The 15,917-nt window shown below is 45.5% G+C and overlaps 1 protein-coding gene across 15 annotated transcripts in view; it reads left to right on the top strand.

The window, feature by feature from the left end:
• Positions 1 to 15,917, top strand: part of MBNL2 (muscleblind like splicing regulator 2) — a 161,340-nt gene that overhangs the window by 56,066 nt on the left and 89,357 nt on the right. For 14 of the 15 annotated variants that reach the window (XM_075918793.1, XM_075918794.1, XM_075918792.1 and 11 more), the window contains one exon: positions 11,383 to 12,183. The exons of the other annotated variant lie outside the window; for it this stretch is intronic. In XM_075918793.1, coding sequence (XP_075774908.1) covers positions 12,010 to 12,183 — 174 coding nt within the window. In that variant the 5' untranslated portion in view covers positions 11,383 to 12,009. Of the gene's footprint in view, positions 1 to 11,382; positions 12,184 to 15,917 lie in introns of those variants that run through there. 15 annotated transcript variants of the gene reach the window in all.

Below are 15,917 nucleotides of genomic sequence, written 5' to 3'. Positions count from 1 at the left end.
CAGCTGATGAATTGGAGTGGAGTTTACAGAAGTCATAGGATGAAGTGGGTTTTACCGATGAAAGCTCATGCCCCAATAAATCTGTTAGTTTCTAAGGCTACATCTACACTGCAAGGTTTTTGCATAAAAATGGCCATAAAGTGGCAGAACAGAGAGCTTTTGCTGGTGTAGGTTAACCTCCTTCTACGAGGCATAACTCCTTTTTGTGCTACAGCTATTGCACAAAAAGGCAAGTGTGGATGCTCCAGAGGGGTTTCTTGTGCAAGAAACCCCTATGGGAAAAAGCACAGAATGGCCATCAGAGCTTTCTTGCCCAAGAGCGTCCATACAGTGTGGACTCTCTCTTGCACAAAAGCACATCACTTTTGCAATGTTCTTTGAGGTTGCGCAAAAGGCTTCTTGTGAAAGAAGCCTGCAGTGTAGACGTATCCTAAGGTGCCACGGGATTCCTCATTGTCATTGAGTTTAGGTGCTCAGCACTTCTCAGAGTTAGAACTTTTTTGGGGGGGTTACTAATTAAACATCTCTTTTTTTGCCTTATTTCAAAGTTAAAGGGAACCCTGAATTAAATACATTACTGAAAAGCAATAATATGATGTGTTCCCAGATAAGGAGAGAAGGTCTTGATGTTTAAAACATAGCACTGGGGAATCGGGATATCTGGGATCTAGTCCATGCTCCGCCACAGACTTCATGTGTGATCTTGGGCAAGGCATTTATCTCCTCTGTGCCTTGGTTTTTCCATCAGTCCAATGGGTATAATACCTAGTTCCAGTAGGGTTGCCAGTCTTCCAGGTTTGGCCAGAAGTCTCCAAGAATAAAAGATTAGTCTGTAATTACAGACTATCACGTGATGAAATCTCCAGGAATATAGCCAACCTAATTTGGCAAGCCTAACTTTCAAGGCATGGCAATAGGTTGAATTATTTAGTATCTACATATTAATTTCCATTAGGCATAGATTTATTTCATTAGGACGTGATAACCTGTGTTCATAGGTGGACATATATTGATTATATGTTTATATCTTCAATCCCACTGAACATGAAATAGACCCAAAATCAGTAGGAGCTGATGAACTTGAAATAGCATGGATTCCTTATCTTTATCATGTGACGTTTTCTACAACTTCACGTCCAAGTTTTTGTATTTTGAATGTAAATATGAGAGTAGTATTGTTTGTTTAACGTGTGTGTGTGTGTGTGTGTGTGTGTGTGTGTGTGTGTGTGTGTGTTTGATGTGTCACAAGTAGAGAATAAAGTACTTCAACGGAAGATGCAGGCAGTGAAGTAATTTTTCTCACAAAGTTGGGAAGAAACAAAGACTCTCTTACACAGAACTACAGTATCCTAGCCTCATGAGGTTCTCTGTTGGAGATTCCACAACCTCCCTAGGCAATTTATTCCAGTGCTGAACTACACCGACACGAATCTTTTCCTAATGTCCAACCTAAACCTCCCTTGCTGCAATTTAAGCCTATTGCTTCTTGTCCTGCCCTCAGAAATTAAGGAGAATAATTTTCTCCCTCTTTCTTGTAACAACCTTTTAGGTACTTGAAAACTATTACCATATCCCCTTTCAATCTTCTCCAGACTAAATGAACCCAGTTTTTTTCAATTATCCCATAGGTCATGTTTTCTAGACTTCTTATCATTTTGGCTGCAATTCTGTAGACTTTTTCCAATTCGTCCACTTCTTTTCTGAAATGTGGTGCCCAGAACTGGACAAAATACTACACTTGAGACCTAATCAACACAGAATAGTGCAGAAGAATTACTGCTTATTTCTTGCTTACAACACTGCAGCTAATACATGCCAGAATGATGTTTGCCTTTTTTTCTACAGTGTCATCGTTTGACATATTTAGCTTGTGATCCATTATGATCCCTTTCTGCAGAACTCCTTCCTAGACAATCATTTCTATTTTGTATGCGTGTACAGGCAGTCCCCGGGTTACGTGGATCCGACTTAAGTCGCACCCCTAGATGCGAACGGGGGGAGACCCCTAGATATGAACGGGGGAGGGAGGGACCCCTAGATACAAACAGAGGGGCGCAGCTAGTGCAGGGTACCTCCCCCACTGTTGCCGCCTCTAGCGGCGCGGGGGGCGCTTCCCCCCAGCAGACCAGGGAGACGCGGAGTGGCGAAGCTGCGGAGGACGCAGGCGGCGAGATCGCAGTGCATGTGGGCGGTCCCGCCGCCCGCATCCTCCGTGGCGAGAAAAGCCGCTTCGCGTCTCCCTGGTCTGCTGGGGGGGGCTCCTCGGCGCTACTGGACCAACCCGGCAGCACCCAAGTTGCTCTGCCCCAGGCGTCCTGATTCAGCCGCTGCTGGTCAGTTTCAGAGCAGCTCTGCCTCGGGCTTCCTGTAGTCAGCCGCTGGTCAGTTTCAACAGTGGCTGAATCTGGACGCCAGTTCCGACTTACATACAAATTCAACTTAAGAACAAACCTACAGTCCCTATCTTGTACGTAACCCGGGGACTGCCTGTAATTGATCTTTCTTTCCTCAGTGGAGTACTTTTGCCTTTGGCCTTATTACATTTCTTGCTATTTTCTTCAAACCATTTCTCCAGTTTATACTGATCATTTGAAATTTTAATCTTAACCTCCAAAACAGTTGCAACCCTTTCATTGGTATCCTCCGCAAACTTTATAAGTATACTCTCTATATGCCATTATCTAAATCATTGATGAAAATACTGAACAGAACTGGAACCAGAACTGATTTAACCTCTGCCTCACTCGATATGACCTTCCAGCTTGACTGTGAACCACTGATAACTACTTCTTAGGAATGGTTTTCTGACAAGTTATGCATCCACATTATATTAACTCCATCTAGATTGTATTTCCCTATATTTTTTACTAAGAAGGTCATATGAGACAGTATTAAAAACCATACTAAAGTCTACACATGTACTGCTTCTCCTTTTCCACAAGGCTTGTTATCTTATCAAAGAAAGTTATAGATTTTTTTGACATGATTTGTTCTTGACAAATCCATGCTGTTACTTATCACATTAGTATCTTCTTTGTGTTAGCAAATTGATTGCTTAATTATTTGCTCCATTATCTTTCCAAGTACTGAAGTTAAGATGACTATCTGTAATTCTCCAGGTTGTCTTTATTTCTTTGCTTCTAAATAAGTTCTTGGTTCTGTGCTTTTTACAATATTCATCAGTGATTTAGAAAAAAACATAAAAACATCACTGATAAAAGTTTGCAGATGATACAGAAATTGGAGTGTGATAAATAATGAAGAATCACTGATTCAGAGAGGTCTGGGTTACTGGGTAAACTGACCACAAGCAAACAATGTGTATTTTAATATGGCTAAATGTAAATGTAGACATCAAGGAACAAAGTATGTAGGTTATACTTAAGAATGGGGAACACTGGCCCCCCAATCTCCCCAGCCTGCCCCGATTCCCCCGTCCAGTGCTGCTTCCAGTGGCCAGCTCTCCCCTCCTCCTCACCCCAGAATCCCCTCGCACCTGCACCTTCCCTTAGCCCTGCACCCTCCTGGTGCCTCCCCCTTCCCTTACTGCCCCTGCCCCCTTTGCCCTCTCTTTCCCTGATACCCACCCCCTCAGCACACTCTTCCCCATCACCTCCTGCCCCTCTGTGCCCTCACACATGACTTGCTCCATCCCAACCTCTCTCATGCCCACCCCTTCTTTCAAGCCTTCTCCCAGCACCTCCTCCTCCAGCCCCCAATGCCCTTCCCCTCTCCTCTCCATCACCCTGTTCCCCCTCCCACTGACATCTCCCCTCCTACACTTTCCCTCATTGTCTGCACTTGGCCCCCTGGCATTTGTCTCTCTCTCCTGAACCCTGTCTCTTGGTGCCTTCACCTTCCACTCCTCCCCCTCCGCGCAAGCCTGCCGCTGCCACCTCCTCGCCTCGGCCCAAGCCCCTTTCCTACCTTCTGCCTTCCACATTGCGGGGCCAGAGGCCGCCGGAGCCAGCGTGGCCCCGCCACGTGCCTCCGAAGACTTTTAAAATCCAGGGCCGTGATGTCACGCCCGGGTGTCCTCCAGGGAGAGTCAGTCACCAGCACTTGTTTACAGGGGGGCAAGGGAAGAGGCTTGAGCCTTTTCGGTGTCCGTACCTCCAGCGCTTGTTACTGGCCAGGCACTGTGACTTTTCAAAGAAATGACTTTGTGGATTCTAGTTAGCATTCAAAATAACTTTTATAGAATAATGAAGCTATCAATTCTTTGCTCTGGTATAATCTGCACAAAACAGTTATTCGAGCAAATGTCTATATTTTTTAAAGCACAGTTACAGCAGAAATCATGTCTACGGTCATCTTTTAACATCCCAGTGGTGGGAAAAATACCTCAGCAGTCACAACACTACAGCATTTAATTTCAGAAAGGGGAACTACACAAAAATGAGGATGATAATTAAACATAAATTAAAAGGTGCAGTGAGAAAAGTAAAATCTCTGCAAGCTGCATGGAAACTTTTCAAAGACCCCATAACAGAGGCCCAACTTAAAAGTATACCTTAAATTTAAAAATATAGTAAGAGAACCAAAAGAGTGCCACCATGGCTTAACAACCAAGTAAAAGAAGCAGTGAACGATAAAAAGACATCTTTTAAAAAGTGGAAGTCAGATCCTAGTGAAGAAAATAGAAAGGAGCATAAAGTTTGCCAAATTAAGTGTAAAAATATAATAAAAAAAGCCAAAAAGGAGTTTGAAGAACAACTAGCCAAAAACTCAAAAAGTAATAGCAAAATGTTTAAGTATATCAGAAGCAGGAAGCCTGCTAAATAACAAGTGGGACCCTTGGATGATACCAAAAGAGCATTCAAAGATGATGAAGTCATTGTGGAGAAACTAAATGAATTCTTTGCTTTGGTCTTCACAGCTGTGGATGAGATTCGCAAACCTGAGCCATTCTTTTTATGTGACAACTCTGAGGAATAGTCCCAGACTCAGGTGGTGTTAGAGGAGGTTTTGGAACAACTGATAAACTAAACAGTAACAAGTCACCAGGACCAGATGGCATTCACCCAAGAATTCTGAAAAAACTCGAATATGAAATTGTGGAACTATTAACTGTGGTTTGTGACCTGGCATTTAATCAGCTTCTGTACTTAATGACTGGGAGGTAGCTAATGAGACACCAATATTTTAAAAGGGCTCTAGAGGTGATCCTGTCAATTACAGACTGGTGAGTCTAATGTCAGTACCAGGCAAATTAGTTGAAACAATAGTAAAGAATAAAATTGTCAGACACATAGATGAACATAATTTGTTGGGGGAAAGTTAATATGGTTTCTGTAAAGGGAAATTATGCCTTACTAATCCTCTAGAGTTCTTTGAGAGGGTCAACAAACATGTGGACAAGGGGGATCCAGTGGATATAATGTACTTAGATTTCCAGAAAGCCTTTGACAAGGTCCCTCACCAAAGGCTCTTAAGCAAAGTAAGTTATCATGGGATAAGAGGGAAGGTCCTTTCTTGGATTGATAACTGGTTAAAAGACAGGAAACAAAGGGTAGGAATAAATGATAAGTTTTCCGAGTGGAGAAAGGTAACTAATGGGGTCCCCCATGTGTCTGTCCTGGGACCAATCCTATTCAAATTATTTATAAATGATTTTGAAAAAGGGGTAAACAGAGAGCTGACAAAATTTGCAGATGATACCAAACTGCTCAAGATAGTTAAGACCAAAGCAGACTGTGAAGAGTTTTAAAAAGATCTCCCCTAACTGATTGATTGGGTAACAAAATGGCAAATGAAATATAATGTTGATAGATGTAAAGTAATGCACTTTGGAAAAAATAATCCCAACTATACATACAATATGATGGGGACTAATTTAGCTACAGCTACTCAAGAGAGAGATCTTGGAATCATTGTTGATAGTTCTCTTAAAACATCCACTCAGTGTGCAGCAGCAGTCACAAAAGCAAATAGAATGTTAGGAATTATTTAAAAAGGGATATATAATAAGATAGAAAATATCTTATTGCCTCTATATAAAACCATGGTACGCTCACATCTTGAATACTGCATGCAGATGTGGTCAGCTCATCTCAAAAAAGATATCTTGGCATTGGAAAAGGTTCAGAAAAGTGCAACAAAAATTATTAGGGGTTTGGAACGGGTCCCATATGAAGAAAGATTTAAAAGACTTGGATTTTTCAGCTTAGAGAAGAGGAGACTAAGGGGGGATTTGATAGAGGTCTATAAAATCATGACTGGTATGGAAAAAGTGAATAAGGAAAAGTTATTTACATATTCCTACAATATAAGGACTAGGGGTCACCAAATAAAATTAATAGGCAGTAGGTTTAAAACAAACAGAGGGTATGTCTACACTACTGCATTATTTCTAAATATCTAATTTTGAAATAGTTTATTCGAAATAAGATATTTCAAAATAATGTGTCTACACACAAAATGCATTTTGAAATAGCGTTTTGCTATTTTGAAATAGCACGTCCACACTGATTGGACGCTGAATTGCATTGAAGGGCAGCTGAAACCACTTCTGGCAGGGCATCAGGTTAGGAGTTACTTTGTGTGGCTGCTGCCTGAGGCTATCTGAGGCCTGTGCTTATAGGGACCCACCTGGACAGCTGGTTCTCAGGTTTCCCTGCTTGCTTGCCTACCTCGCTGAGGGACAGCAAAGCATTTTTTTTCTCTCTGTGCTCTGGTTGCCCTCACTCGGGACACCACAACACTCTGCAACATGGAGCCGGAGCTGCCTCTGGGTGCACTTGTGCTTCTTTTGGATGTGTTGCTGCAAGCCTGGCAGCAGTTTCTGTAGGTTGCCTCACAGCATCTGCTGCAGCCCGACCCCCAGGCCGTCATCCGGACCTTCCTGGGGTACGTGGAGGGGCAGCTGCTGCTCCTGGACGCCAGCGTGCCCCGCTGCATCTGGCGTCTGGACACCAGCAGCGACTGGTGGGACCACATCGTCCTGGAGCTCTGGGGAGACCAACAATGGACCCAGAACTTTAGGATGAAGCAGCACCTTCATGGAGCTCTGTGAGTGGCTCGCCCCCGCTCTACGGCGACGGGACACACACATGAGGCCCGCCATCCCCCTCCAGAAGTGTGTGGCCATCGCCCTCTGGAAGCTCTCCACGCCGGATAGCTACCAATCTATGGGGAACCAGTTCGGCATGGGGAGATCCACCGTCGGAGCAGTGCTCATGCAGGTATGCCAGTCTCTGGCCACTGTGCCAGGAGGGGGGTGCAAGGAAGGGATGGGCTGCCCTATGGAAAAGGGGGGGAGGTGGTGAAAGTTCCCTTGCTGTGGGAAGGTTTGTTCTGTGCTGCTCGCACTAACGACTGCCCATGGTGGCCAGGATTGCAGGGGGGGTCACTCCTGAGGAGTGGGGGCTCGGGGAAGTGGCGGGGAGGGGGTACTCTGTCATCCTGGCACCCCAGTGACTCTCGGTTTTGTGTCCCCCTCTGCAGGTGGTCAAGGCCATCAACAGAGTGCTGCTCCGCAGAGTCATCCACCTAACGGATGTGGATGTGGTGATCAAGGGGTTTGGCGTCCTAGGCTTCCCCAACTGTGGAGGGGCAATCAACTGGACACACATCCCCATCTGGGCCCTGGACCACCAGGCCTCCCTGTACATAAACCGGAAGGAGTACTTCTCAGTCATCCTGCAAGCTGTGTCTGAGCACCGGGGCCACTTTGTGGACATTAACGTGGGCTGGTCCAGCAAAGCACATGACGCACAGGTTTACCACAACTGCTCCATGTGCCAGAGGCTGCACGCCAGGACTTTCTTCCAATACTGCCACATCAGGGTCGGGGATGTGGACGTGCCTGTGTGCGTGGTGGGGGATGCGGCCTATCCCCTACAACCCTGGCTCATGAAGCCCTACACGGGACATCTTAATCCTTCCGACAGGCCTTTAATGCCAGGATCGGCAGGGCCCACATCATGGTGGAGGGAGCGTTCGGCTGGTTGAAGGTCTGTTTTAGATGCCTCCTCACCCGACTGGACCTCTCAGAGTGGAATATTCTGCACGTGGTGGCAGCGTGCTGTGTGCCGCACAATTTGTGCGAGAGGAAGGGGGAGGCTTTCCTGCCAGTCTGGATGACAGAGGCCGAGCATTTGGCCGGCCTGTGTACACAGCCCCACACGGCTTCCAGCCGGGAGGTCCATCGCGGGGCTGTCCGTATCCGGGAGACCATGCAGGAGAGCTTCCAGATGGAGGACTAAAGTCTTCCTGGTGTGCCCCACTGGGGGCGTGTGCATTATTCCACCCTCATGTCCTCCCTAATCCCCCTTCCCGATGTAAAATAAAGACACATGTTGAAGAAAACAAACTCTTTTTATTGAACAAAACTGGGGTGGGGGGGGAAGGAAAGCGAGAGAGGGTGGGAGGGGGAGGGGTAAACCTGGGAGGAGGGAGCTGGAAGGGGGAGGAGACGCTCAGGGTTGGGGATCTTGCTGGGCCACCTGTCTCTCAGCACTGCAGGTGCGGGGGCCTTGGCATCCCTGGGGGGCAGGTGGGGAGGAAGAAGCAAGAGAGGGAGCAGGAGTGGGAGGAGGAGCGGTAGCTGGGGAGGCAGCAGGGGCTGGAGCGGCAGGAGGCACCAGTCTGTGCACCAGGGTCTGTAGGTGGTCTCACGTGTCATGGCCCTGGGAAAGCAGCTTCCTCCAGCTCTCCCACCGGAGCTGCAGGTCTTCATGCACACAGTAGTCCAGGGTGCGGTGCTGGCCTTGCAGTATCCCCAAGGTGCTGCTGCTGGTGGTACTCCTGATTACGGGTCAGCCTGCTGGCCTGGGTGCCGGAGGATGTCCTGGGCAGGGTGGTGCTCCCTGCACTCGCAGCTGCTGCGGCTGTGGGGAAACAAGAGCAGTGGTCAGTTCTCCCTTGGGACACAGTGGGTGAAGCCCAGTCCCCCTCTGCAAGGCAAGGACCGCAGATCTCCGCACCATCTGAGCTAATGTACTTGCACACAGGCCGTGTTCGGCATGTCCTGCTATCCCCAGGAGTGGGAGCTGGCCCAGAACTGCACCCCTGCCCCTGTGCTGTATATAGTGGGGAGGGGGAGAGATGTGCCCTGCCTCTGTGTAGAGGGGGCTTCTGGAGGGAGGGCATTGTGCAGTGTCCCACCCCGGAATCAGGAGCATATCATGTGCCTTTATACATACATGCGTGTGGGTAACAGGCCAAGGCCCCTGTGTGGCAGTCACCTGGGGCCACGTGCCCAGGGGTGGCACAGCACATGCACAGGTTGCTGCGTAATCCGTGGTCAGCAAGGGCCACACGCGGTCCCTGGTCTCCCTCTCCTCTCCACCCCACCCCCCCGACATAAAGGGCAATGGTGGCACTCACGTGTCATTGCCTCCCCGGCCTTGGATGACACCGGCGACAGGCCCGCTGGGACGGCTCAGCGGTCCTGGGTGTACGGAATACTCCCTCCTGCAGCTCCTGGCTCCCCTCCTCCTCCGTTTCCTGGTCAGGGCCCTCTGCCCCAGGAACGATGACCACCTGGGGAGCATGGACCATCCCACCCCTTCCCCGGATGTGGTCCAGGGCATCAAAATAGGGACAGGGGTCTGGAGCTGCCCCCTGTAGCTCTGGCATAGGCCTGCTGCAGCTACTTTATTTTCATGTGAACTTGCTCCTGGGTTCGCATGTGCCTTTGGTGGCCAGGCTGACAGCCATCCGCCTTTAGCCGGTTGCATTCCTTCGTTTAGTGCAGAAATCGCGGACGTTGGAGGCCTCCCTCCAAACCTGAATTAGGTCCATGATCTCCGCACAGGACCAGGCAGGCGCCCGCCTTTTCTGGCCCCTGGCAGGCTGCTGGGAGTTGGCAGACTGGTCCTGGGGAGCGGTGGAGGGCTAGCTGGCACTGGCTGCCTGGCTCATGCTGGGGCCACTGGGTCAGGTGCAGCGACTGCTGGCTCTGGGCTGGCAGCTTGGAGCTGGCACAGGCACTGTGGCCAGAGTCTGCCCTTTTAAGAGCTCCGGAAGGGAGGGGGGACAGAGAGGAGTTTTCCTGGTTGGGGCCAGAGTGGCCAGGAGAGCACCCTGTGAAGGGCTGGAGGCCCCCTATTTCAAAATAAGCATCTACAGAATGCTTATTTCAAAATAGCAGTTTCAAAATTGGCACTATTTCTCGTAGAATGAGGTTTACGAATTTTTAAATAAGCCCTCCGCTATTTTGATTTAATTTCAAAATAGCGGTTTGGCTGTGTAGACGCTGGTAAAGTTATTTCGAAATAACATCTGTCATTTTGAAATAACTTTGCTGTGTAGACATACCCAGAAGGAAGTTTTTCTTCACTCAGCGCACAGTCAGTCTGTGGAACTCCATGCCACGGGATGTGGTGAAGGCTAGGACTTTAACAGGGTTCAAAAGAGACCTAGATAGCCGTTGATGGATCTAACTTCCATTAATCTATGAGCCAGGATGGGTAGGAATGGTGTCTCTAGCCTCTGTTTCTCCAGAAGTGGGTGACAGTGGAGGGATCACATGCCTCCCTCTGGGGCATCTGGTATTGGTCACTGTTGGCAGATAGGATACTGGGCTGGATGGACCATTGGTGTGACCCAGTATGGCCATTCTTATGTTCTTAAGCAAATGTGTATGTTTTTAAAGCAGAGTTAGAGCAGAAATCATGTCTACGGTCATTTGTCTACAAATAAAGTTTATTTTTATAGTAGTGTATTGTGATGTATATTTCTATCATAAGTTTTGTCGTTCAGTTATACATTTTAAAAAACTGAACCATGAATACTGTTTTAATTAAGAAAGAATTAGATTCTCAATAACAGTAAATACTGAAGAGAACATTCAAACAATTAGAAGATAACTGCAGCCTGATGTGAAACCTTTTAGAAATGGGAAGTCGTTTTAAAAAATTCAATTAACATTAATTCTATTAGAAACAGAGGGGTTTTTCCTCTAATAGAGACGAACCCTCTTTTTTTCAACAGACAAGAAATTCATACAAAAATTCAACCATCTTCATTTTTTACAAATCTAGCAAGTAGCTGTTTACAATACTCAGTAATGCAATCTAGAAGACTAAAATTAATTGAAGACTGTGGCTCTAATGCATTGTTTTGGAATCTAAGCACATTAGATTTAATTGTTTCAGTAGCAGCGTGCCTATGTATTGTAGAAGATACAATATCTGTGTGAGTCATTCACAATTTTTGAATTGTTGCCTAGAATATTGCTACCATACCTGTTTCAATTGGTTATTCATTTGTCATGAATAACTTCATGAAAGAAGCTGATTTTTGTTTGTCTGCACTATTTTACTGCATTAACTTTACATTTTCAGTATTCGTGATGATAAAGTGGTGGTTGGTTTTCAAAATGTTGACTTTTTTTTAAAGGTTGATTATAAACTGATATTTTATTTGTTTTATCAGGTCAATTACTAAAAAGTGCCTTTGTGAAGTCACTTTTACAAGAGAGGACTGCGACTCCTGAATGTGTTTTCAAAATATCATCTCTGCCAGCTAGACTTTGCCCTGACCTTATATGTCACGGAAAACACCTCAACTGTCTTGGTTTGCCAATTGCTTGATGTGAACTGGCTTCCATATTAAAAAAGCTGAAGAAAGAATTATTGCCAGAACGTGAATAAGCTGACTGCATTGCTTTTCTTGTGCAATCAATACCAGCAAGTAGCCTGCAAAGAATTAATACTATATCAAGGAGTGCCATTGGATTAAAGTAACTTAATTTAAAAAATTGTGTCAGTGATCCAATCAAGAGACTCAGATATTTTACAGACAGAGATGCTACTGAGCATGATTTTTTTGCAGCCAAAAGTCTAGAAGTGGGACATATTGATTGATGAGTGACTGCTTGCTGATAAATTGTCTTTGCTCATTCTGCTTTGTGTATTGGGCTCCATTAAGCAATTTATTACTTCATTGCTGCTAGGAGCTCTGTGGGTATTTTTTCTCTCTCTCAAAACGATAGTTTTTGGAATTGTTGCTCTGCATAATTCACTTAATAGTCATTCAGAAAACCTAAATTGGTTTTTCATCATGGCTTTGAATGTTGCTCCTGTAAGAGATACAAAATGGCTGACATTAGAAGTGTGCCGACAGTTTCAGAGAGGAACTTGTTCGCGCTCTGATGAGGAATGCAAATTTGCACATCCCCCCAAAAGTTGCCAGATTGAAAATGGAAGAGTTATTGCCTGCTTTGATTCTCTAAAGGTAAGAAAGTTGCATATGTTAATGAACATATTAATATTTGACATAAAAATATAAACAGTAATTTTATTGCTGGTGCATCATATGCATATTTTGCATGTTTTACAGATTGTGTTTATCTTAAGTTTTGTTTTTTCAAGCTTTACAAGAATTTCTGCTTGCGTATTTTCCTGTCAGATGTCAATGTCTGTAAATCCAAATTGTGTAAGAGTATGGAATGCATGATTATTGACATTTGATAAGACCATTGTGTTCACATGAATTATCATGGTTCCAGGTCAAATTAAATGTCTACATAAGAATGGCCATACTGAGTCAGACCAAAGGTCCATCTAGTCCAGTATCCTGTCTGCCAACAGTGGCTAATGCCAGATGTCCCAGAGAGAGTGAACAGAACATGGAATCTTCAAACAATCCCTCTCCCGTCACCCATTCCCAGCCTCTGACAAAGGCCAGGGACATCATTCCTACCCAAGCTGGCTAATAGCCATTGATGGAACTAGCCATTGATGGAACTAACCTCCATGGATTTATCTAGTTCCTTCTTGAACTCTATTAAAGTTCTGGTCTTCATAACCTCCTCTGGTGAGGAGTTCCACAGGCCAACCATGCGCTTTGTGAAGAAAAACTTCCTTTTGTTTGTTTTATACCTGCTACCTATTAATTTCATTTGATGATTCCCTACCCCCCCCCCCCCACACACATACTACTTATAATATGGGAACAAGTAAATAACTTTTCCTTATTCACTTTTTCCATATCAGTCATGATTTTATAGATCTCTACCATATCCCCTCTTAATCTCCACAGATTCTAAGATGAAGAACCCTAGTCTTTTAAATCTTTCTTCATATGGGACCCGTTCCAAACCCCTAATAATTTTTGTTACCCTTTTCTGAACCTTGTCCAATGGCAATGTATCTTTTTTGAGACGAGGTAACCGCATCTGTGTGCAGTATTCAAGATGTGGGCGTACCATGGTTTTATATAGAGGAAATAAGATGTTCTGTATCTTTAGTTTCTGTCCCTTTTTTAATGATTCCTAACGTTCTATTTGCTTTTTCTGCTGCTAGATGTTTTCAGAGAACTATCCACAATGATTCCAAGATCTCTCTCTTGAGTAGCTGTAGCTAAATTAGTCCCCATCATATTGTATGTATCATTGGGATTATTTTTTCCAGTGTGCATTACTTTACATTTACCAACATTAAAATCATTTGCCATTTTGTTGCCCAATCACTTAGTTTTGTGCAGGGGGTCAGACTAGATGATCATAATGGTCCCTTCTGACCTTAATGTCTATGAGTCTATGAGTTGGTGAGATCTTTTTGAAGCTCTTCACAGTCTGCTTTGCTATTAACTATCTTGAGCAGTTTGGTATCATCTGCAAATTTTGCCAGGTCTCTGTTTACCCCTTTCTCCAGATCATTTATAATAGGCTGAATACAATTGACCCCAGGACAGACCCTTGGGGGACACCACTAGTTACCTCTCTCCAATCTGAAAACTTACCATTTATTCCTACCCTTGGTTTCCTGTCTTTTAACCAGTTATCAGTCCATTAAAGGACCTTACCTCTTATCCCATGATAAGAGCCTTTGGTGAGGGACCTCGTGTCATTCCACAGGGCCAGGGCCCAACAGGGTTGTAGATTCGCTTCAACACAGTAGCGATTAGGGATAATGTACTTTATTAAGCTCACTACTCCACTGCTACTATACTTCACAGGGTATACTCTAGCAAGCGAAAGCACTACAGAACAATGGTTAAAGGAGTAAAAGGCTCTTTGGAATGCTCACGTCCCTTCAGGTCTGTGGGGAGTCCCATTCCGGTTACCTCGCACCCGGCCACAGCGGACATGGCTCCAGCATGGGGGAATCCCGGTCAGCCCTCGAGATTGGGGCCTCGATTGAGACTCAACTAGGGATGGGACTTTCTACAATAACTGCACTACAGTTGTTTACCGGGTGTGCACATACCTGGCTCAATGCCATTCTTATCACTCTTACGGGCTGAGACCGAGGTCAAACTTATTTACCGCTTAGCAGTTTCCCAGCTCAAGGCATGGATTAACACTGATAAAGCTCACAGCTATGATGAGGTAACTGGCTCTGTGGATATGGAGAAGTCAGTGGATGTGATATACCTTGACTTTGGCAAGGCTTTTGATATGGTCTCCCACAATATTCTTGACAGCAAGTTAAGGGAATGCGGATTGGATAAATGGACTGTAAGATGGATAGAAAGCTGGCTGGAAGGTTGGGCCCAGCAGGTAGTTATCAATGGCTCAATGTCAGGATGGCGGTCAGTTTCTAGTAGAGTGTCCCAAGGTTCGGTTCTAGGACCAGTTTTGTTTAATATCTTTATTAATGACCGGAATTAAGGGATGGATTGCACCCTCAGCAAGTTTGTGGATGACACTAAGCTAGGGGGAGAGGTAGATACGCTGGAGGGCAGGGATAGAGTCCAGAGTGACTTAGACAACTTGGAGGATTGGGCCACAAGAAATCAACAAGGACAAGTGTAGAGTCCTGCACTTGGGATGGAAGAATCCCAAGCATTGTTACAGGCTGGGGACCAACTGGCTAAGTAGCAGTTCTGTAGAAAAGGACCTGGGGATTACAGTGGATGAGAAGCTGGACATGAGTCAACAGTGTGCTCTTGTAGCCAAGAAGGCTAATGGCATATTAGGTTTCATTAAGAGGAGCATTGCCAGTTGATCCAGAGATGTGATTATTCCTCTTTACTCGACTCTGGTGAGGCCCCATCTGGAGTATTGTGTCCAGTTCTGGGCCCCCAATTACAGGAAGGATATGGATGCATTGGAGAGGGTCCAGCGGAGGGCAACCAAAATGATTAGGGGGCTGGACCATATGACCTATGAGGCTGAGGGAATTGGGTCTATTTAGTCTGCAGAAGAGAAGAGTGAGGGGGGATTTGATAGCAGCCTTCAACTTCCTTAAGGGAGGAAACAGGCTGGAGAGAGGCTGTTCACAGTAGTGGTAGATGGCAGAGCAAGGAACAATGGTCTCAAGTTGCGGTGGGAGAGGTCCAGGTTGGATATTAGGAAAAACTATTTCACTAGGAGGGTGGTGAAGCACTGGAATGTGTTACCTAGGGAAGTAGGGGAGTCTCCATCCCTAGAGGTGTTTAAGTCTCGGCTTGACAAAGCCCTGGCTGGGTTGATTTAATTGGGATTGGTCCTGCTTTGGGCAGAGAGCTGGATGTGATCGCCTTCTGAGGTCTCTTCCAGCTCTACGGTTCTATGATTCTATGCTGTTTGGGCTTGCAGCGTCCCACACTATGCTAAGGTGGGTACAGCGGAGATGGAAACTTCCATCCTAGGCCTGCTAAGCTGCAGGACCCACATATGACTTTTATGTGACACCTTGTCAAAGGGTTTTTGGAAATCTAAATACCCTATATCTACTGGATCCCCTTTGTCCACATGTTTGTTGGCCCCTCTCAAAGAACTGTAGTAGATTAGTAAGAAATGATTTCACTTTGCAGAAACCATGTTGATTTTTCCCCAACAAATTATGTTCTTCTATGTGTCTGACAATTTTATTCCTTACTACGGTTTCAACTAATTTGCCCGGTATTTACGTTAGACTTACCAGTCTGTAATTGCCAGGATCGCCTCTAGAGCCCTTTTTCAATATTGGCGTCTCATTAGCTATCTTTCTGTCATTAAGTACAGAAGCTGATTAAATGCTAGGTCACAAATAGGTCACTAT

Source organism: Pelodiscus sinensis, chromosome 1 (assembly GCF_049634645.1).
Source record: "Pelodiscus sinensis isolate JC-2024 chromosome 1, ASM4963464v1, whole genome shotgun sequence".
Lineage (NCBI taxonomy): Eukaryota > Metazoa > Chordata > Testudines > Trionychidae > Pelodiscus > Pelodiscus sinensis.
The sequence above is the reverse complement of the archived record's forward strand: the minus strand, read 5'-3'. Positions and strand labels throughout refer to the sequence as shown.